The sequence below is a fragment of the Cavia porcellus genome, unplaced genomic scaffold (assembly GCF_034190915.1).
Source record: "Cavia porcellus strain 051 isolate PalLab524CR breed Dunkin Hartley unplaced genomic scaffold, mCavPor4.1 scaffold_21, whole genome shotgun sequence".
NCBI lineage: Eukaryota > Metazoa > Chordata > Mammalia > Rodentia > Caviidae > Cavia > Cavia porcellus.
In genome coordinates this window covers 44376689-44400979 of record NW_026947504.1, presented here as the reverse complement: position 1 = coordinate 44400979, position 24291 = coordinate 44376689, and the positions used below count along the sequence as shown (strand labels likewise).

Here is a 24291-nt window from a genome sequence, read left to right as displayed (position 1 = left end):
AATATTATCCCCAATTTTGAAAATCAAAGAAGTGAAGAAATACATAAATATGAGAACACATTAATGTTAATATCTCAAGCGCTATTATAAATCAAATTAGGGAAGCAAGCACTAAAATCCTTACTAAGTATTGAAAAACTATATAAACTCACACTAAAATAATACAATACAAGTATGTCACCTTTTCTAGCAATACAAGTTATTAGTTTTATATTTTTTTCCTAAATAGGAAATCAGCAAGCATAAAGGGAGAAAAGAGGAAAATACAGATTAAATATGCCTCCTATTGATGAGAGTTCCATAAAACAAATTCCCTGATAACATACACAGTGAGCTTTAAAATATTCCTGCATCTTGATACATGTCTCTATTTGTAGGATTCTATTCTGAGGATTTAATCAGATGTGCAGTCAAAAATGTGTTAGCAAAGGCTTTCAACAAAGTCTTCTAATAAAGTATAAAAACAACCCATTTTTTCAACAATTAAAATAGTGAAATACTTCACAGAAATTTGCAGCAGTTGACTAAAATTAACATTTCAAAAAAATTTGCTAACATTCATTTTTTAAACAGGCAGGTAAAAAGCCATGTTTATAACCAGGTTCTAAACAATGGATCAAAGCCTTATTCTGATCGATGTCACAAACAGAAGATGAAAGACCTGAAACAAAAGCAAATATCTGAACCTTAAGCAGAGACCAGAGTCCTTGGGTGCACACTTGTAGAGCCATTGTTCCAAATTTGAGAGTTCTGGCCACACAAGAGACAGTCAGGCAGGCTTTAAAGGGAATGCTCACCTGTATCCCAAACCTGTCTGGGATCAGAAAAGGCCACTGTCATCTATTTGAAGACGTCATGCACAGGAGATTATTATTACACAGAATATCAATTAGGACACAAGGCAGAATTAAATTTTCCAAATGTATTTGTCTGTGACTTTGTCTTTTCCAATTTTAAAAGAAAGTAATCTACAAATGTTACCTGTCAGCTTTATATGGAGAACAGTTTTTAGAAGTAAATTTGAGTTCTTAAAGAAATTATGGTCTCAGTCCCATGATATATTTACACTACAGCTAAGCACTGCAAATAAACTGTTATACTTTTATCATTTTTTAGGTTACTTATATCTGCTAAATTTAACATGAGAGCTTTTCGTCATTTCTTGAATCCGATATTGAAACCAAAATCCAGATATGCACATAGCATTTTACTGTAAATTTAATGACTTCAGTGAGCTGCATTTTAAATGCTATGAAGGTTTGCAAAATGATGCCAAGTAGTTTTATATTGTCAAAACTACAAACTTCTTTAGATTGCCTAGGCCACAATATATACAGTTCACTGGATTGTTTAAGAAGGCTTCTGATAATTTTCCTGTTAATGCTAATCATTTTGTGAATGACATGAGATTAGCAATCAGTAATCATGTGAAGCACCAAAATGGGGCTCAGGGTTCAACAGATACTATTTTTCCCCATAAGAACAGTCTGCTCCTGTGGCTGGTATATACAGTGCTGTATTAGTGTTCCTCTTGGTTGTGCATACTGTAGATTCATCAGCTCTTTCCTTATGGGAAAAATAATAAATTATTAAAAGTTGGTAAAATGACTCTCATTGACACAATATTGGAGACACTATGTTAAGAGAGGCAGGAAATGCATTTAATTTGGTATAGATGCTAAAATATCAAAGTAAGTTCACTGTCTAAAGCCACGTATATATGTTATCCATAAAATAGTTTTCCATATGAATTGTTTCCTTCTTGTCAGAAAGTTGACACCAATTCATTTTAAATTTTACTGCCGTGTCTGCAGATATGTGTATTTTTACATATTTTATAAAAGCTAAGAAAAATGATTGTTTAAAGATGTTGGTATACTTCTGAGGTAAAGAGTAACAAGAAATTTAGAGAAGGAAAGAACTATTTTATTGCTCTCTCTATTTTCTAGAGAAGCATTGTAGACCAACGGAGTTTGTCTCAGTGTAGATACCTAATTGCTTTAGAAGGATGGTCTAGAGGTTCCTGCTCCTAGAGATTTAGAATACAAATCAGTTGTAGATGAACTCGTGAGAAGAGCAATTAGGATAAGAGACAAAGTAAAAAATAAGATAATTGATTTAAAAGGAAAAAAAGTTTCATGTGTGTCTCTCCATTGAGGGTTATTTTATCACATCTTCTTCTGTCCTGGAAATACTCCAAACAGATAAACTCAGCTCATCTGAGCTAGGGGTACATAAACACGAAGGAAATGCTTGCATTTGGTGCTCGGGAGTCTGCGTGTGGGCGCTGGTCTGTCTGTTGTGCTCCTTGGGAAATAAATAATCCACGGGAAGAAACTGGTTCTTTTTGAGATCATTATAGGGCTGTTTTCCAGAAGGTGTAAAAAGCGTGACACCCAGCGGCTGGGGAGAAAGAATGCCACTAATCTGTGGCACCAGCACAAATCTGGAGCAGTCGTCTGCTGGAGAGCCACGCAGTCAGCATGTCTCCCTGGAGTTTTCAGAAGATAAAAGAAACCAAGTAGAAACAGGAGTCCGAAGGAAGTGATCTCTCCCGGTTCCTACAGAAGATTCTGCCTGGACGCTACTGTTGCTTTTACAAATTAACTCCGATCTTTCCCGGGTCGTGAGATTGGGACCAATCAAACTTCCCAGAGCGAAAAGCTTCGCAGCTACAGCAAGTAAGTTATTGCCTGGTTTGCACACATACGTTGCTTTCGTCTTCTCATTTTGATATTATTTTTGTCTGTGAACACCAAAGAGATTGGCCCAGGGATAACACTGATTCAGAAATGTCGTGCACATGAGCACGGGCGCGCACTCCTACATCACCTGCAGCTGCCAAGCCCTGTGCTCCAAGGCTGCCCCGCGTCTCGCTCGGGTTTTAACACTTGGAAACTTGCTGATTTCCGTTGCCTCCTGGGAAGACCGAACTGGTAGGGGTGGGTGGGACGTTGTGGCTCATCATTTATTCATTGCGATGGCTCGCCTTGTAGCGAACCGCATCCTCGCTCTCGCAGGGGAAGTCTGACACCTTGAGGACGGGCGAGGGGGTGCCAGGAACCCCAAGCTGCGCCAGCGGAGGAGGCTGGAGAGTTGCGGGGGTTACTTTTCTCCTGTTGGATGACCAGCCAGCCGCACGGATGTTTGTTTACTGGGGTAGGAGCCGGGCTTTGGGAAGCTGGGTCCTGGCGTAAACCGAACTCTTACATGTCTGCAGAGCCCCACCGAAGCCCGGAGGTGTGTCTGGCTTGCGTCCCGGACGGCGGGATAGAGTCTCACCAAGGCTGGGCCAGCTCGCAGTGCTGAGCTCCCCGCTGCTGACGTTAGGAAGTCCCGAGGTTGGCCCGGGGAGGTGGAGGCCACTGAGGCCACGGAGCCAGGGGAGCGTCAGCCCTCGCCCAGGCGTGGGTCGAGCGTCTTCCAGTGCTGTCCTTGCCCAGCGGCTGGCGCGGACCTGCAGCCGGGAGCCTCGGGGGGACGGAGGCGGGGAACGGGGAGCCTTGCTCCGGGCTCGGGCTCGCGCAGTCAGTTGTGGAGCTCTTAACTTGGTCCAGAGGGCTGAAGGCGCGGGTGGGTGAGCGCTCCCCCATCCCCACCCGCCGGCCGCCCCTCCCCCGCCGCCGGGGTTCGCTCTCGGCATCCTCACTCCGCCCAGTTCCGAGCCGGCTGCGTGGGCTCCAGCTTCGTGCGTTTCTCCTTGGAATGGTGCAAAAGTCCACCGCGCCCGAGGAAGCCCTGCGGAATGTGACGGGGCGTGCAGCCCCCGGCTCGGATCGGATCCCCTCACCCAAGATTGCAACTTTGCAGGTAAAGAGCTGGGCGCGTCAGAGCCCCCTGTGACCCCCCGCTCCCCCCAGTCCTTGCACGGTCTCCGTTAAGTTTTACGCGGTGGCCCGGGAAGCCGGCTCCCTCCTGGGAGGCGGACACCTGGGGGGCTCGGAGTTCAAGAGCCTGGGACTGCTTAGTTTCTTTTCGTGGATAGGGACAAGATCCGTGGAGCTGTCTGTGGTTGATCCCCACTGAGCCCGAGTTTGCGGGTGCTGCTCAGGCTCTTGGTTAGACTAGGGGAGAGGGCAGGAGCAAACCCCCGCTGTGACTTATATGGCAAACAAAGCAGCTGCAGCCTGGCCGCGGTGCTGGGCAATGTGGTGGTTTTTTAGCCTTTTATGCATTTAGAGAAAATGGATCATAGTGGCCTCCCCTGGTGCATATAAAGAGAGCCTTTGACCCTCTGGTTCCTACACTATGGGGGCCACGGAAAGGAACGTGCTCAATATCCCAAGTGGATTGATTACACTCTGCGTCAGTGCCATTTTCTGTCAAAAAGCAGAAGCACTTTTTCCCATGTTGCTGGACCCTGTCTAGAACTGAGCCAATAATCCTGCTTGCTGCGTGGGTAGATCGCTAAGATTCACAGCACAACTTGTTGTGCTAGCCGTGAACTCCGCTGCCTTCCCGAATACCACAGAGTGCTGGCCAGGCACTGGACCTAGTGAGCAGAGAGAGCTGGGATCTTCTGCTTGCAGGCACTGTGATGGATCCCCTGCGGGGTTGTGTCTCTGTTCACATGGTTTCTTAGGGAGGCCCTTCCCAGTTAAATTCCAGTGCTATAAAAGACAGGGGGTGCTTATGGAGTAAGCACCAAGCCAAAGAAGTGGGAGGACATAGAAAGGAGAGCTGCAAATGTTTTATTAGGAAGAAATTTAGCCCAGACTCGTAAAACTAAAAAGAAAACAAACAAAAACTTCCCAGAGCTCATATAATTCCTGGCTTTTTTATCAGGGTAATCACAATACAGATCATTTTTTTAAAAATTCTTTAAGAAAGAAGGTTTACTGGAGGAGTTTCTAAAAGTAGAACTCAGAGACAGAGTAGGAGTGGGTGGATGTGTTAGGCCACTGGCATCCTCATCACTGTGTTATGATTTGGTCTTGAAAGTCATAATGCTTACTTGTGTTCACCTGGACAGTAAATCAGGACAATCCCCTTAAGTATTAAAGACAAAAGAAAATGCAATAGAATATAGGCACAGCTATCTAACTGAAAATTAGAGTCACCATTCATTTTGACAACGTTAAAGCCGAGCTTTTAAATCTATATGAACTACTACAGTTGTTCATACAGATCAGCCCATTGGTGTAAGTCTGAGAAGTTTTATCTAACTATTTTACATGAATATCTTGGATTAATACTTGTTACTGCAGGTGGAGTGCAAACACTTATATTGTTTATGAATAAGAGAACATAACACCAGAGTTCTGCCTTTTTGGAGAGCTTTAATCAGAACTCCAGTGTTCTGCCATGCCGGGGTAATAAAAGATTAAAGCCAGAAAGGCACAAAAACATAGACCAACAGATTGATGAAGTTGACCATGAGAATTGCTCGCTCTATGCTGAATAAATATATAGGTGGACGAATTATGACATATAGGTTTGCATTTACAAATTTAGAAAGGTCCATTTTCTTCACTAGGAGCATCTACCAAAGTGTAAAGTATCTAATCTAGCCAGATATGAGAAACATGACCGTGTTAGGAAAGCCTGTTGAACACTGACAAAGTGGGCCAGAGATACCGCTCAGCAGCACAGCACCTGCCTGGTAAGCAGGATGTCTTGAGTTCGACTTCTGATACCAAAAAAAAAAAAAAAAAAATTGACATTGCTTACAGTTGTTCTCTCAGATATGACATGGAATATACTTTTATGACTGAAGAGATTTAAAATTATCTACTTTTATATTGTTTTTCTACTTTTATATTGTTATATTGTACTTATTTCCAAAAGGTCAAAATCAGAATGCATCAAGGAGACTATAAAAAATGATTAAAAACTATGAATTTTATGGTCATTTGAGTTGTGAATTTTGTAACAAAACAGATAACTTTTCATACAACTTATCATATTAATTCATAAATGGGAAATTTACATAAATAGGAAAAGCAGAAGCAAATCTGTGCTTTCTGATTAGAAGAAAATTGGAAGTCTTGATCAGTACATACATTTCAAACTTTCCTACATTCTATAAAGAACTGCAGGCATCTAAAGGGCTAAAATGTTTTAAGATTGATGTTCTTCAGGAAGCTGAAGATAAATAAATTTTAAAAGCAACTTATATTTTATAAATTAGTACATCACTTCAACCTATAAAGGATCAGAAAATTAGATATACTGTCTCAAATATCTGAATGATTATGCCTATCAAAGTTACGCAATGAATTTCATAAATAGAAAACCACTTTTTTGAATAATTAGGCTTAAAAATTGTTGTCCCTTAACTGTATTTGAAAGATAGAAATAGCACAGTCATTACTTTGTTTATTTTATAATGACAAAAGTAATAAAAATATCTACTCATCCAGTCAAATATAATCAATCTACCCTATTTCAAATATGATTCAATGTCTGTTGAGGAATAATTCTCTTTGAGAATTTAAGCTTGATGAATTTAAGAAAAACAATAGTGCAGTATATTTTTAGAAGTATTTGTTATATTTTATACCTGCAAATTTAATTGCTATAAATCTATGTAAATCAACATAATTTTTACCCACTTTCAAATATTCTATCATTTCTAATTAATTTGTAATGAATAAAAAGACATATATGTCTATCTATAAAATCAGCTGTGACAATGCTCAAAGAAGGGATTTTTGTAAATAATGGTAGGTAAATGGAAAATATTAAGCAGCATATAAGATTTTAAACTATAGACTGTTTATTTTCTTACACAAATGTGATTGTTTATGACTTGTGAAATAAACTAGACAAAGGGACCATATAATAAGGTACATTTCTTTCTTCCAAAATCATGTGTCAAACGTTTTATGAGATCAGATTCTAATATGCATCTTTACTTCCTAAATTGTATTGTCTGGACCAAATTGAAACTGGTATTTTTAATATTCATGGAATATTAACCACAAGCTTTTGGTTCCTATTGAAAATTAGGTTGAGAAGACAGTTTAAAATAAAAACTTTGCTTTCCTCTTAAACTATTTCCTACTCACATAATAAATATTAAAGCTAGTTTGATTAACTCAGTTTTAATTAGGCATTTATTCTCATCTAGTTATAATGAAAAATTGGTTTAGGATTGACTTTCTTCTCCTTATGTTTTCTATTTTGAACACTTTCCGATACATTGTGACTTTTGTATATTAAAATATTTGAGAATGCTTTGACCATGGCTGCTTTTTTTAAATCAGTATAGATACAGATCTGATTTCTAAGAATGTTAATATTTACAACTAAAAAGGAAAAGCTGTGTAACAAGAAATACATTTTGGAATCATTCATTTGAAAACTAAAAATTAAAGACATGCATTGGAAAGACATTAATTTATAATTACTTCATGAACAAATTCATAGCCAATGCTATCATCTATTTATATCTAACTGATGCGTCTGAATGTTCAGTTTAAATAGGATATCCAGGAGATGATAGGAGGAGGTGACACATGCACAGTTTATACATAAAATTAGAGTTGTTAAATCAAACATTAATTTAAAATATGCCTTGAATAGCTTTACCTGGTATGCTGCTTTCTTTTTGAGAAATGAAAACTACAATAAATGAAGATATGGATATGCAGTAATTAAATTCTGCCTAAAGCTCGTGATAATATTTTGGAAATGTGTTTAAAAAGCCCCGTTAGGTGATTGCTTTGAATCAATAGCAAAAAAGGCTGAAATGTAGCTAAAGTAAGAATCAGAAATTATTATTTTAAAACAACGGTGAAAGAATGGAGTGGGAATATTTATGGACACAAATATATATGCCAAGAACTGTTCTAGACACCTGTTTTTTCGAATCTTGTTTGAATCTGAAGTAATGTTATCACATTTTAACAACCTGACCAGACTAAATTTCAAAAATTTACAAAACTTCTTTGTGGTTAAACAGATTCAAACTTGATTCAAATCTCACCCTGCATTTTACTTAATTCTTACAGTTTCTAAAGTAAAAATAATAAGATTCATGAATCTACTGTATTCTTGCTGTTATTGTTTTTCTTTGATGTGTTCAAACACATCACAGGGACACAGGCAATTGTTCCCTTCCTAGGGACAGGATTTGAGACAGTAATCTGTTTACTAAAGTTCCACCAGCTTTGCAGCAGAGCAGGAGGCAAGCTATTCTCCAAAGCACCATTCTCCAATTAATTAAATTGTTTATTTATTTATGCACTGGTCATTGAACCAAGGGCTTTATCCAAACTCTGTCCCTACCACCGAGTGCCATCTCCAGCACTCTATTTTTCTTATCCTAGAATGCAAATACAATGCATGTGGAAAGGAAGGTCTATTTTCATGGACAAAATTCAATTTTATAAATTTTTCTTTAATGCTCATAGGATTGTAGTATTTAAGTAAAAAATTCCCAGTCAACCCTTTAGAATATCTGTCTGCTCCTAATAAAATGTCTGTTTATTAATGAAAGCAATCACGTTTGTATTGTATTTGTATCAAGTATTTTGTCATAATTTTATTTGAAATTTTACTTGTTCAGTTATTTTAATGTTCTTTGGTATCTAATGAGAAGAGCTTTTATTTCTGTATTGCAGAGGGCATCTATCAGATGGTAACAAATTTTAGTAAAACTGTTATATTTTTAAACGTATGCATATATTTGAAACTAATTTAATTATACCACAAATCCATTCACATTGAAGTTGAAGAAGTGATATCTTTAAATACCACTACAAAAATTAATCTTAAAATGGTATGCGTCTAGTAGATACGTGTGGATTATTGTATGTGACTATTTCAACGATTATTCTATGGATAAGCTTTACATTTTTTATCGTGTCTTTTAGAAAAGCTCCCTCTGTCCAGAATAACTTTTACCACTTTGCTTCCTTTAAAAGTTCTCCAAGCACTGAAGCACAGTTGGTACTTCTGCCAACATTACTGTACTTCTGAAAATTTTTTCCAGATGTCCCAAGTATAAATACAAGCAAAGCTTCTGTATGCTCTGCCTTACAGGTGGGCAAAGGTCTTTCTTCTGAATTAGGCAAACATCTTTAGAAACCAAGAGGATATTTAAAAATGTATGAATTTGTAACTGAACTAGATTGTCTTAAATATTATGATTTAATCAAGCATAATTAATTTACTTCATACTTTTACAATGCCATCCTTGGCTGATTTTAGAATACTTATCTGTATGATTAAACCAGTTACAATAATATTAATAATAATAACATCACAATATTTTTTCTTGCATTACAAAAATAATTTCCCACCATGGTTCATTAAACATAATTTGCAATCAACTAGTTACTTTATAATGCTCATTTTCATAGGTTTTATAGATGTGATTATAAAATGCTCATTAGTTTAAGTGGCCCTTCGTTAGAATTTTTAGGGGATAGTTCTTGTTCCACTACACTATGAAAAGAAGTTAGAATCGTAAGAAGACAAATGCAAGTATATCAGGAATGCCTACTGAACTAAAGAAACTCACTTTAGAATGATAGTATCAACAAATTAAGTTGAACAAATGTCACATTCTTAAGAGGGCATAATGTCTAGTTTTGTATTTTGTTTTGATTTGATATTTATTCTTTTTATCCTACACCACTGAGAGTGAAATATTTACAAATCTAGATTTATTCAAAGTATTCTTATGCATTGCTACATTTTTAATGCATTTCACCTCTACATGATGGTGGGGAAACAATATATTTAGGCAGACCTGTGCATAACAGAATCATACTGCATAGGACACTAAATCATAGCTTCCATTTCATAGAATTAGTATAACCATTGCTCAACACACATTTTCTGCAAGTAAGAATGCTTGAATTCATCTGTTATCAGCTGTTATCTCATAGCTTTTATTTCAATATACTGATGTTTCCAGTAACTGATCATAAACTAATATCCATGCCCCAAATTTTAATGTAGGGGTGAGTGGACAGGAAGAGTTAATATGAATGAAAGAGTGATGTACTTGCCATGTTTTACAAGCAGTCATCTTTATAAAAATTTATTTACATAAGAGATCTTTCGTGCTCAAGTACACTAAAGCTGTATAGCTAGCAGATCACTTCGAAGACCATTGTGAATGTATGTTCTGTACTACTTGAGGTTGAACAAGCGTAGTTAAGTCACATTTAATTTGATGTAGAGCCCAGCATACATACGGATATTTATACAATGCAGAATGTACAATATGGATACACACATATATATTTATATGCATTATGTTCATATATGTAATCATAATAAATAAAAAGGGAGACTACTCCTGAGTGTAAAATGCAAATTAATAGCAGGGATTATAGGAGTAAAGCTAACAAATATGGTATGGTGGTCATAGAGTTATGCCATAATTTGAGAATGTGAGCCAGGTGAATTTCAAGTTCAAGACCCGTCTGGGTAATTTGGTGATAAACTAATGCCCTGATCAAAATTAAAAGGAAAAAAAAGTTGTTCCTCTGTGATAAGGTTCTAAAACCAGTCCTCAATGTTAAAAAAAAATTTCTTTTTGCTGATGTAAGAAGGTCCTTGTAGAATGCTTGGCTATATAATGAATGACATGAAAAGTCATAAGTCTAAAACTGTATTTATAAGTAAGTCTCCTGCATCTCATTAAATGTATATATGTACCCATACCTTGCTGAGGACTTATTTAATACATAACAATTACTCTGATAGATGTAAAGAAGTAAAGAGAAATAGGGCACATACTTTCCTTTTTAATTAATGCTTCAAGCAAGAATGATTATTAACTTCTTATTGCATTCGAGTACTTCATATTATCTTACAAATATTCTTTGCTTTTCTCCTGAACTTTTCTTATGAAGACAGATAATTCATTAAAGAAACAACACAATTTATCTTAAAATGAGTACAGTTTATTACTAAGATTTAAAAAACAGATCATGTTGAAATACTCCTAGCCACAAATCATGATTTTCATGGAAGACCTAAGTTTTCTGTGTGTAAATCCATCTTAATTTAAACACTATTGACACTACTAAAATGGTGCCTTTCTGTTATACATAGATACTACTAAATTCCTTTTCAAAGGCTACAAATTTAAGGAGGTAAGTTTTTTGCCAAAGTTTTGTTGGATTTACAGCACTATATATAAATGTGTTGCCTCATCCCTCTTGGAACCTGTGAAGCAAAATGTAAATCAAGAGCTAGAGAGGCAGGAATGAAATGACGTAGGTCTTCACCACCTGGTCTTTGTGCCTTTATTTTTAAAAAGAGTAAATATCTACAAAGGAAATACGCAATCCAGTTAGGAAAAAGAAAACAAATCGATAGCTTAAAATGATCCATGGTTGAATAACCTGGAATATTTGAAACAGAAGACATAGTTCATTTGAGTTTATTTAAAGACCTTGGCTCAAGAGATTCCTTTAAACCTGAGTCCTCATCAGTCATCCAGGAGCTCTCAGTGTTTACTGTTAGTATTTTCATGTGGGCTTCTCTGTTTATAGCTCAAAGTATACTGAGAAATCTAGAAACAGGCCATTTTTCTCATAGTCTTAAATGTTGGGTGCAGAAACAGGAACTGGGGTAGGTAGCTGTGTTGAACTTTTAAAAATATTATGTGAGACCCGCCCTCCCAGTGCTACCCACTATTTGCCAGAATTTTTGCTTTCTGAGACTCATCAAAATAATCAAGGTGCCATTCGCTAAGTTTCTCATTGCCTGTAAACTTAAGAAAAAAGGACATTTAAAGATAGCCCTCTCCTTTTATGATGTACAAGAGGAAAATGTTGGCAAAAGGGAAAGAGTTGCTTATCTGGTTCATTTTAACCTCACAGCTTAACATTTTGATTTGTAGTATAACTATTTGGAGAGCTAACCTGGCCATTTTCATTTAACACTCCAACACATTCTTGGAACAAAGTGAACCTGTAAATGATTTTGCCCTTTCATGATTAGAAGAAGTCTTAATGGAAAAAAGATTTAATTATAATAATTCTTGCTAAATGTTTTTTACATGATGCAAATGTATCAAAAGTTTGAGGGATAAGAATTGCTTTGGGTTCTGCTGTATTTAGAAATGAAGCTCTGAAACAAGAACTTGAAGTATAACTATAAAATACTTTTGTATTTTCCTGTTTTTATGTTACCATATTTGAAATATTGGATATAATTGCATGTTGGAAATTCTCTTTCTTTAGCTTAATAGTTACTAGCAGTATTTACTAGCAACACTAAATACAGAATACTAATACATATTTTAAACTATAGTATTTTAACTTCAATTTTTAAAAATAGCAAATATCTACAAAGTATTTATATGACCTAATTGAGAAAAAGTAAAAAGATTGATTGAAATGATCCATTGTTGAGTAATCTACATATATTCAACAATAACAATTCATTTTAATTTAAAGAAAGATTTTCAAAACATAGGTTAACTTTTTATAAGGCTTCTAGTTATGAGAGCAAAATAGTATTTTCCATCTTTAATGCATAAGAATATTGCATGCTATATATTTAAAGTGATTGAAATTCTCTGCTCATGAAGTACACAGGAATTTAATTGATGTTAGAGATTATTCTAGGGTCTTCTACATTTTATTTTGATTATTTTAATCGTATGAGTAATCCACAGACAGTGGCTTCTCAAAGGACTCACATATTGTTGGTTCATTTATGCCATCCGATGATAATATCTACTGTTTACACTCCATCACTTCTATACCTGTCAGTTGATGTTTTCACTATTCTTATCAATCCAGGAATGAAGCTTCTCCTTCATTGACTGGGATCTTATAATAGAGATACTACCAAATATTATTTACATTACCTGCTGCCTTGATTATACCAAGGGAGAAACATTTATAGGAAGTGTAATGAACATTTAGAACCCCACAGTATGACATGTTTTCATGGTGAAATGTGATTAAAACTTCTACTGAGTCATGACTTCAAATTAAATCTCATTAGTAGTCTTCTAGTTATTTTCTCACCTTGCTGAGACAAAATACCTGAAATCTGCAGTTAAAAGGAAAAGGCTTATTTAGATCACAATTTATAGAAGTTTCACTCCTCAGTTTATTGTGTCCAAGGCAGAGTGGGCTGACAGAATGCCATCTCAGAGGAAAAACAATTCATGGCAGCAGATGACAGCAAAAGAAAGCAAGGGAAAGTAAAAAGCAAGCCTCCCGCCACCCTTTATCTTACCCATATTGCTGGGATTAGGGTGGTACCAATCCAGTCAGTGGACTGAGCCAGCAATGAACCATCCATATTTCCAACACCCTTAATCCCAGCATTGCACTCTTAATCAATCACAAACTCTAGATTCAGCTAACTTTGACAAAGCCCCATCTCAAATTACTGAGGCTTTGGAGAGAATCTAGATACAAACCATAGCATTCTACCTCCAGTCCCCAAAGAATCATTCCTTTAAAAAAGCATTTAGTCCCTCTTTAAGAGTTGCCAAAGTCATAAGAGCTTCAGCATTGCCCAGGCCTCCTCTGAGATTAAAGCTGTGAGGCCCTGTACAAATGGAAAGAAGGTTTAACATTCCAACATTCAAAGGGACAAGGTAAATATTTCCATTCCAAAAGTTACAAATAGGGTGTTGCAAAGAAATGGGACCAAAGCAAGTCCAAAATCTAGCAGGGAAAACATTAACTCCTGATCTTCATGTGCATCATCTGAGGCAAACTGTGGCAAATTGTGAACTCCAAAGGGCTGGTGTGGCTCTGCCCTTTTGGCACTGCTGGTGGTTTTAACTCCCAGGACTTCTCTCTTGATCCTGTTCCTTGCAGTTTTCCTCAGACAATTCATGTTCCTGGCTTTTCCAAACTTCTGGGGTCTCCACTATACCTGTGGTTTCACACTCACGGCTTCACACATTGCCAGCTCTGGGGTAAAGTTCCTAGCTTGCCAAGTCTTCTGAAATCTGAGTGGAAGCTTCTTAACCCCACAACTCTTTCATTCTTCATGCACCTAAAACCAGTGCCAGGTAGATGATGGCAAAATCTCCTGCTAGGTGGAGCAGTAGCAAAGCTTTCTTCTCTCTTAGATACAGGGTTTGAGTGCCTGGATCACTGACCATTCTGAATCCAATTCTGAAGAACAAATTCTCTGGATGCCACTATTCTGGAGCACAGTGCTCTGGGGATTACTTCTCAAAGGAAAGTATTTCACTTTTGCAGTTTTAAAGATGCAAGAAGTGAAATCTTGCTGCTTCTTTTGATGCCCTCAGTCCATCTCTTCTATACTTCTGTTCCTTCTCGTCAATGAAGATCCTCAACTCTATCTCTGCCATCCACAGCATTATTGGAGCTTCCTTTTTGGCATAATTCAAAATATTTTGGATCACACTGCCTCTTTGCTCTTGATTCTCAACATAGACCTGGCTAGAAGCCTCACAGCAGCTATGCCACAACCTCAACATTAGAAGGCCTTGAAATTGTTTGGCCAGATTAACTAGTCTGCTATATCCTATATCTCAGTTTCAGAAAAGTCTGTGGATATGAGCAAATGCAGACCAACTTTCTGCCAAGCCATAACATACATCATCTGGAGTCCAACAGCCAATGCAGTACTTCTTCCCAGCATAAACCTCCTGAACCTGGTCTTTGCTTGCCGAATTTCTATCAGACTTCTCTGATCTTCTGACCTCTGACCAGAATCTCCCATATAAAACAACCTAAGGTGACCCAGATCTACTTTTTCAGCTGGCATCTCTAAACCTTTCTAATGTATTTCCACAGCTAGTCCCAAAGACTGTTCAACCACATGGTCAGTTATAGTTACACACAACAACCCTACTTCTTTGATACCAAATTCTGTCCTAGTTACTTTTCTCATTGCTGAGACCAAATGCCCAGTGTCCAAAGCTAGGGAAGAAAAAACTTTTTTAGCTCACTCTTTGTAGAGATTTCAGTCTATAACTGGCTGACTCCAAGGCACAGTGGCACATAGCAGAGGGGCAACAGTTCATGATGGTAGAAGACAATGAAATCAACAACCAACGTTTAACAGGGTCTTTTTGTGCCATTCAGAGGATATCGAGTCTGCCAGGATTATAGTGGTACGAATTCAGTCAGTGGACTCATTCAGCAAACACCTACCATGAATTCCAGAACCTTGTGTGCACCACCAGTCAATCACACACTGTAGATTCAGCCACTTCCAAAAAAGCCTCGTCTAAAACTTCATGAGCCTTGAGGAGAGACATCTAGACACAAATCCTAACATGTAATGCAGTTTTTCCAAAAATTAGACTGGAGATAAATATTTCTTGTAATCTGTTTAAGAAAATTTTCTATAAGGAAGGGCTTAAATAATTTCAAAGAAGCAAATTTCATACTGTTAAATTTTCCATGGTGCAGTTAGTCTCTTTTGCTTAAGAGAAATTGTTCTCTTTGCTCCATTATTTAGGGAAAATCATTTCATGGTAGATCCTAGAATTTCTGTCAATTTTGTGTTTTATATTAAACTTAGTGCTTATGATAATGCTAAGATAAAACACTAAAAATTGTCACTATAAATATTTTTCAAAAGTATTATCTTATACTTAGAGAAAAATACTTAATATGTTACTGATGTCACTAATATTAGTCAATACTTTGCCTTAAAAAGTTTTAACTTTAACTCAGTCAGTGAGCAATCCTAGTTTATTTTCATAAAATTCTAGCAATATTTTCTATTTTTACCTATTATTAAAAATATAAGATGAACCAATACATAATATTTATCTGTATGATTGATGAACTATTTCTGTCTTCGTTTTTTTACCACATAGTAGCTTAAAATAAATTGAAAAGATAACATACTTGTATATTTAAAAAATAAAATTTAAATGTACCAATGTACAGGCATTTAGTTGTTGGGAGAGAAACCCCAGCTAGGAAGATTTAATGATTTTAGATATTCAAAAACAATTGTTATTATGTTTTATTTCCTCACTTGCTTTTTTTTAAGGTTCATAATTACAGATACAACACATTTTTTTCCTTAGGACCTTTCTGAGAGGTTGAGAATTTTCTTTAGTGTGCTTGTAGTTTTCTCAGTTTTTGTTTGATTTGAAATGTTTTAATTTTGAAAATTTTTCCCTCCTTTCAATAAGTACACTCACTGGTTAGAGTACTGTAGTTTGAAAATTCACTTTCATCCCATACTTAAGTATGCCAATCAACTGACTTCTGATTCTCATCATCTCTATTAAAAGGTCAGTTATAAGGCTGGCTTTTGATCTTTGAGGATAATATCATCTTTATTTTAGTTGTTATATGTTTTTAGTATTTTTTATCTCCATAAATTGCACAATATAGTGTCTAAATAGTATCACCCATATTGCTCCTGTGTATTTTCTCCAGTGTGAACCTGGAGTATTGTTACCATATGGCTGATATCTTGCATCAGTCTTAGGAAATTCTGGGTTACTGCACCCCAGGTACTTGTATGTTTTTTCCCCCTTTAAGACATGTGTAGGCATTTTTATTATTTGTCATATTGTTAGTATCTTTTAATTCTTCTTGCAATGTATTCATTTTTTGCTCCCTTTTCTATAATTTGAATATCTTTATAAACCACTTTACCATTTATGAATCATTTCTTACTCTCTCCTATCTGTTGCTAAACTAATTTATTGAGATACTAATTTCAATTGTTAAATTTTCACTTGTAGTTTTTTTCATTTTTTTCATTAGGTTTAAATCCGTAAACTTTTCATTATTATATCTAATATCTAAATATTCTTCAATATCACATTTAAAGTCTGACTATTAGCTCCAATAATAGAGCTATGTGTCAACCTGTTTTTCATATTTTTTGTTGGAATGCTTCTTTTCCTTAGTTTAAAAGAGAAATATGTATTAAAAATTATAAAAGCTTGTCAACAGTATAAGGATAGACCTTGTACTTTTGAAAGTAGAGGGTGTCAGAGTAATTATCTTAACCCAGCCTCACACTGGGAAACTGAGGGTTACTTTGCAGACTCTGGGCAGGCTTGGTTTGACCTTGTTTCTTGCTGCAGGACTTAAGGGACTCGAGAGCCTTATGTTTCATAAAGCCATTTCTTTCCCTCATGTTTGTGTTAATAGTTTTTCATCATTGTAACAAATACCTAACACAATAGATATAAATATAAAGAGAAATAGAAGATGTTTCTTTGGCTCAGGGTTTTAGTGGTTTTAGTCTTCGATCAGTTGATCCTACCACTTTGGACCTGTAGCAGTAAGTCACAGTGGAATTATGTGACAAAGCAAAACTGCTCGTCTCATGCTTTGGAAATCAAAGAGAAAAAAGGAATAAGACACCAAGGTCCCCAAATCCCTTCCAAGGCACACTCCTAGTGACCTAAAGATATCCCACTAGGCCCCATATTGTAATCTTTCCACTATTCCAGCAGCTCCACAGTCTCTGGATCAAGGCTTTAACGCCTGGACTTTTGGGAGACACCTTAGATCCACAATATAGCAAAATTCTATAATAATAAAATCTGTCTTGTTTTACTGTGAGAGTGTGGAATATTCCTCTATAATTTTAAGCAGTTTTCTGATAGTATCTTACCTCTTGCCCCAGAAAGTTTAAAATGTTAACAAATGCTTTAAGTGAGGACCTGCTGAGTATGGTGTTTGTGTTTGTTTTGACAAAATCCTTGTGAGGAAACATGGCTTGTTTAAGGTCATTTCATTTTTATGTGGTTTCTCTGTATCTAGGCTCTTGGCTTCACAAGTCCTACTTAACTCCACAACAATTTTTTTTGGTTTATTGTTTTTTGTTTGTTCCTGGGGACCAGTTGAACTCATGGCCTCATACTTGCCAAGCAGGTGTTTATGCCACTGAGCTAAATCCCCAGCCCTTACAATAGTTCTTTAGAGGAAAATTTGTCTACTTTTGTTTGTTTATATTATATCTACCTAATTTTTTAGAGTAGAATTAGCCTACCACATTCACTCTATTATAAACACATGCCTCTATTTAATATTTTAGCTTTAATGTTGAAATATGTAATTAAAATGTTTTTTAAAAATATACTTATCTGGTACCTTTTAGACTTATTAATTGCAATCATAGGAACATGAATATAGTAACAAGAAGTTTAAATCAACAAGCTATGATTTTTAATTAAAAATATTATTAAATATTATCAAGTCTTTGATATCTGGAACTAAACAACTGTTTTGCCACTATTTGATATAAAATAATAAATTATAAATGCAGCCACATTAATCTGGCATAATTATTAAATTCCAATTAATTTTTTTTCTTGGTGAATAGCAGTCATACTACAAAGTTAGAAAAAAAAAAAGAAACAAATCAATGTAAGGCAGTAGCAATTTAACCTCTCTTTATTGAGATAAGATTTCTAAGACCTGTAGTTTTGAAAATTTCATTATTTTCAAACATGTAATTTTGAAGTTCATTATAAAATGATGGTAAAGTGCTATAGGTGCTCTGTAACTGTACATTCTGTAGTATAGTATAACTCCTATTACTTATGTTGCCTAAGGTTTAATAGACTGTATTTACCTAGATTCTTTACAGATAGACCCAATATTGTATTAGACTGAATCACATATAACTCAAAATACTATCCACACCTGCCTATAGGATATCCTCTGATTTTACCAACATCTGTGAAGCATATGATGAAAAAAATACATAAATATGCTATGTATTTTAGTATGATCCAAACCTATCTCTGCTTATCCTGCATGAAATATGGATTGTCTTCTGTTTGTTTACTTGACTTAAATATATATTATAATTTTAATCTGTGGGAAGGAATGTACTAGTGAGTTGCAGGATACTGTTAATATTGACTTGACCATGATTACATCCCAATACATTCTACAAGGTCTCAGCTCCATTTTGATGATGTTAGAATTATGTTTTCAGTGATGACCTTTCTGAAGCTGTTCTTTGATAGCCTCTTCTAGGTAAAAATCAGTGTGTGATTAAGTGTGATGAGGATCTGTTGCATGGCTTACATGAAAGATTATTAGAATGTTCATAAAACAGTGAGGAATTCCATATAATTCTAGACTCACTTCTGGCTGATCATGTCCCAGAAGGGACAACCACACTTTTATTTTAGGATGACATTCTCAATCTTAATCCCAAATCCTGTAACACAATTGTGACTGTGCACCTCCACATTACTTCTGCTACTTCAGTCTGTGATGTAGTTTAACAAGTACACCATCTCTGAGCTACAGTATAATCCAAGATAAAGCTAGACTTCATTTCCACTGGAGCATCTTGGCTGCCAACTCAAAATACATCTAAATTCTTGTATGTATCAATGGCTTATTTTTGCTTATCTCTCAGTAGTATTTGATGGCATGGAAGAAAGAGTTGCAAGCTATAAAAACAACTGAAAATCTTGGTGATCCAGAATTTCACTTCATGTCTGAACTACTCTCAGAAGGGCTTGAGTCTCCATAGTTACATGCTCAACCTGCTTCCTAGAAACTGACTAGATTTTATTTACATGTGAGAAACTCAATCACTGTCCATGAGGAAATAACTGGGTTTCCCCAAAAGAGGTGAGGTGCCATCTGAGGGTCTTTCATCTACAATAGACCTTGAAGAAAGAGCACGTGTAAAGGGTCTTTCAAAGTCATCCTCCTCCAAAATTTTGTCATTTCTATTTCACGTCTCTGTAAAATACAGTAACTTTACTTCTTAATTCCTCCTGAATTTAGGGCTTTCTTTCGTTTCCACATGCTCATTAGGTTTGTCAAAACTGTTATGCCATTTTCTGTCTCTTGAGTACTAGTTACTAAGATTGCCTTCTCACAGACTCTTCTTAGTGTGATTAAATGATTTCATAGATAATGACTTCAGTAACCTTTTAATCAACACCAAATTAAATCTGTCTTTCACCAGATAATAAAACGGGTATATGTCTTAGTTATTTCCTAATCCCTGAGACACAGTACTCAACTCCTGAAACTCTAAAGAGGAACAGTTTATTTTGGCCCACAGTTTATAGAGGTTTCATTCCATACTCACTTGCCTCTAAGGTAGTGTGCCATGGCGCAGGGGCGTGGCAGAGGAGGCTTGTTCAGAGCATGGCGTCAAAGCAGAGAGACAGATGGGGAGGGAAGGGAGAGTGAGAGGGGGAAGGTTAGGATAAAAGGGAAGAGGAGGGAGAAGAAAAGGGAGAGAAAGAGAGTGAGAGACAGAGAGACAGAAACAGAGAGAGACAGAGAGAGATCAAAGGAGAGAAGTAGACAGACCTTTCCAGACACACTCTCAGTGTCTCACCTCCTCCTCCAGCCAAGGCTTTACCTCCCAACATCGCAATTAGCTATGAATTCATGAGTGGGCTCTTCTACTAACAAGTCTCATGCTTCCATGATCCATTCTCCTCCCAAAACCCACCTATGAGTATAGGAGGTTTGGAGTGGATTTTCAGAGATAAACCATTCCTCGTGTGTGTGTGTGTGTGTGTGTGTGTGTGTGTGTGTGTGTGTGTGTGTAATATGTTAAAAGGCTACTGGGTTTGGAATCTGATTTATCTCTATGACTTCCTTATTTTCCTGCTAAAAACGGTGTGCTCTTGTAGGTATCAAGAATGCTTATAGACAAAAGAAGTTCAGATATCTCTGTATTTTTGCTTCCTTATGTGTTCTTAATCCCTCTGTCTGCTGTCAGTATGCTGTTCCATAGATGGTTCTGTGATTATGGTTAATATACAAATATTTTTATTTTAAAGTTCTGATAGCCAAAACCTATATAAAGTACCTTTTTACAGAGGTCAAATACAAGCTATAATATTTTAGCTGTAGCTGCAAACTCCCAGAATTGAAAGTAGCTCAGATTTTAATGCTACTGCGTTTTCTTGAGTATTTTGCAGAACTATGTATACCACATGCTCTTCATATCGTATCTTCCTCTGGTCTCTTACTTTGTGGTTCTCTATTAGAGCATAAAGTCACATTTCAGTCTCCAGATATACAAATATTGTGTTAATTAGCTAACTAGTTTTTAATAATTCTGAAACCTCAGATAGCTAGGAATATACTATAGATTGTTGAAAGAGCTGTGATACCAGTTTAAATGGAATGTCTCCCCCTAAGCTTCATGCTTTTTGGAGCCAGCTGAGTCTAGATTTTGTGAATGACTCATGGTTCAATGCTATCCTTCAGGGTACTGGAGTTAAGGGTGGGTGACTGCTGGATCAGTTCACTGATTGGAATGGCACTACCCTAACCCAAGATAAAAGGGCAGTAAAATGTAAGATAAATGGGGCAGAAAGAGACTTGCTTCCCCCTTGTTGTACTTACTTTGTTTTTCTGTCTTCAACCACCATGAATTTCCCCTCTGCTGATTAATGGGCTGGAACCTCCACAAACTGTAAAATAAATAAACCTTTCCTCCTTTAACTTTGAGTATAGTGGGGATATTTTGTCCCAGCAATGAAAGAAAAGTAACTAAGACAATTTTGCAACTTTCTTCTACAAATCACAGCAAACCACCCAGTTAAACTTTAATTAATCATTAGCTACTGACCACCCTAATGTTATTGTTTCTTGCTGAGCCTTGTCGCAGAAAAAACACATGTAATGTGACAAGCAAAGATTTGCTGGGGCAACTAAAGGAGAGGGGAAATGTAGGAGAAAAGGTCTACCCATCGCCCCAAGTATACTTCAGTTGCCCAGGTGATGGATCCTGTTGGGTTCTCTTAGAAATGGCTGGTCACTGTGGTGCATGGTGGGTCACTATGATCCATATTGTAAGAATCAATCAAAGGCAGCCAAGTACTGCCTGTCTGTACTTTACTTTGCAGACCATAGAAACGTCCCTCCGTGAGCCTTTGAGACCTGATATTTTGGGATTGGTCCTGCTCAGTGCTCACTGACAAAAATAAATCTGCCTCCAAACCTTGATTGTGTTTTCAGTGTTTCTCTTTGCCATTGCGATATAGGTCCTATCCCAAATGTATCCCTGTATATTATTGGCTTCATGACACCTGTAACTATCATGATTTAATTAGTGAAGAAACTAATGGGCTTAAGTGTTAGAGTGGTTTAGCTTCCTCAAGTTTCATAACTAACATATGAGTTAGGTCTGAGTCAACCCAAATCTGAAAAAGTCTAAATTCTGGTATCTTTAGCAGTATGCTGTAATTTTGAAATCTGAGTATGTTCTTCATGTAATCATTTGAACAACAGAGAAGTTCTTATTTGTTAGTTTTAGCAGGTGTAACACTAGGGCTCCAGGCCTTTTAAGGCATTGTAGCACATGTGAAAGTACTACTTACTGAGTGATTGGATTTTATGTTCAGTTGTACAGTCTGAAAAAAATATGTCCTTATTCTTTCCTTTTCACTTTTAATTCTTATTTACCAATGTCCAGTTTCCAAAAAATTCCATAATCCAAATGTTTACTTCTCTCAAGTCCCCACCAAAATATTGAAATTCTTACCCCCACCACAGTGACAGTGTTAAAACTGAGGGGCGCTGAGAATTGGTAAGGTCATGCAGGAGAAGATTTGATGGATGATACTCTCCCTTAGGAAGTGGCTAAAGAGCCACTTTCCCACTCTGAGAGCATAGCAACAAGTTGTCATCTAAGACCTGGCAAGCTGTTCCTCACCAGGCACCAAGATTGCTAACACCTCCATGGACATTCCCAGAACTTCCCAGGATGCAGAACTGTGAGAATTAGCTAACTACTTAGCATAAAATTTGGATATTTAGGGAGTGAAAAGTGACTATAGGCTCTAATCTGGTGCTACACAGGAGGAGGCTAGAGCAAGATCTGCAGAGAAGAGTCTGGTTTGTAAGCCGTCTAGCTCATGGTATTTTGTTACAGTATCTTTCTTTTGTCACACCTATTTTAAATATGATTATTCCAAGATTTGCTTCCTTATTTATATTTAGCTAGGGGCCATACTCAAATCTTAGAACCCTAACATTTACTTTGTATCTATTTTAGATTTTGAGAGAGTGTTCTATAAATGAAATCATATAATATGTATCTTTTTAAGATTGGTTTCTGTCACTCAGTGTAATGCACTAGATATTTACCCAGACGCATTATGTTGTATATGGCAATAGTTTGGTTTTTTTATTGATGAGTATGAATGACACACACCTTCTTTAACCTATTATCCACCGAAGTACATCTGGACTGTTTACAAGGTTTTATTGTTATAATCATTGTGTATAGATTTTTGTATGACTGTAAGTTGTAATCTATCTGGTACACCTGCCCAGAGTGTAAATATGAATCATAAGGTAACTATTTTCAGTTTATTAATAAACTGTTTTCAGTGTTGTTGTATGCTTCACATGCTCACCAATACATGAATTGCCCAGTTTCTCACTCCTCACCAGTATTTGGTGTCATTACTATCTTTAATTTTAATCAGTGTTCTAGTAGCAATATCTCATTGTGGTATTAGTTTGTATTTCTTCAATCATTAATGATGTTAGCCATCTTTTCATGCGTATATTTGCCATCTGTATACGAACTTGAGTTAAACATATCTTGTTGTCTTTGGTGTTTTTCCCAATTGTTTTGGTGTTGATGTTTGAGAGTTTTTTATATATATTATATAATATATATTTTATGTATATTACACAGCAGTTATCACATATGTAATTGGCAAATAATTTCTTCAGGCCTGATGCTTGCTATTTCATTCTCTTAATAAAACCATTTGAAGCAGCATTTAATTTGGATGAAATCCATCATGATTTGTCACTCTTGTTCCATCTTTATTTTTAATAAGAAAAATATAACACACATAGAAAACAAGGCATTTGTTCAAATAACAGCAAAGAAAATTAGATGTTTGGCCTTTATCACTTCCTTTTGTTTATAAAAGTCTATTTTGGGAGCCCGGCCAAGAATCCTGATTGTCTGTCTCAAGAGGACTTCAGAAAAATAAAAAACAGAGACAAGTGTAGGATCAGTGGGGGAGTCAATGTCTCTGGATCAGTCCTCCTCCACTCCCAAGCCTGCCACTGTTTATCAGGTGTATATGCGATAGGTGGGGCTAGCAAAGGATTAGTTTGGCAAAGGGCTCAGACTCCAGAGGGTGGAGAGGATCATATGCTCAGAAGGATCTCATCCTTGACTATAATCCTGGGATGACTCAGAGGGCATAGAGGATTATCTGCTAAGAAGAGTCACTAGAGAATTCGTGGTCCCCAACAAGTCTACAGATGAGAATGATTTAGTCTCTGCTGCCTCATTCTTAGACTATTATTTCTGCTGAGATATAAGTTTAACATGAAATAATATTTTCTTTCATATTCTGTTTCACTGCATAGTCATTTATCATTATTTTTTGTAAACTGTATCAAGCACAATTTCACTACATTTTATTTC

General features: G+C 36.3%; 1 protein-coding gene across 8 annotated transcripts in view; it reads left to right on the top strand.

The window, feature by feature from the left end:
* The first annotated feature begins 2266 nt into the window (after positions 1 to 2266).
* Trpc4 (transient receptor potential cation channel subfamily C member 4) overlaps positions 2267 to 24291 on the top strand; it is a 201419-nt gene continuing 179394 nt past the window's right edge. For 6 of the 8 annotated variants that reach the window (XM_063232148.1, XM_063232147.1, XM_063232143.1 and 3 more), the window contains exon 1: positions 3672 to 3810. Coding sequence is in view for 1 of the 8 variants with exons in the window: in XM_063232149.1 (XP_063088219.1) it covers positions 3706 to 3810 (105 nt within the window). In the remaining 7 variants the exon portion in view is untranslated. Of the gene's footprint in view, positions 2682 to 3671; positions 3811 to 24291 lie in introns of those variants that run through there. The other 2 variants (XM_005006923.4, XM_063232149.1) reach the window with 2 other exon arrangements.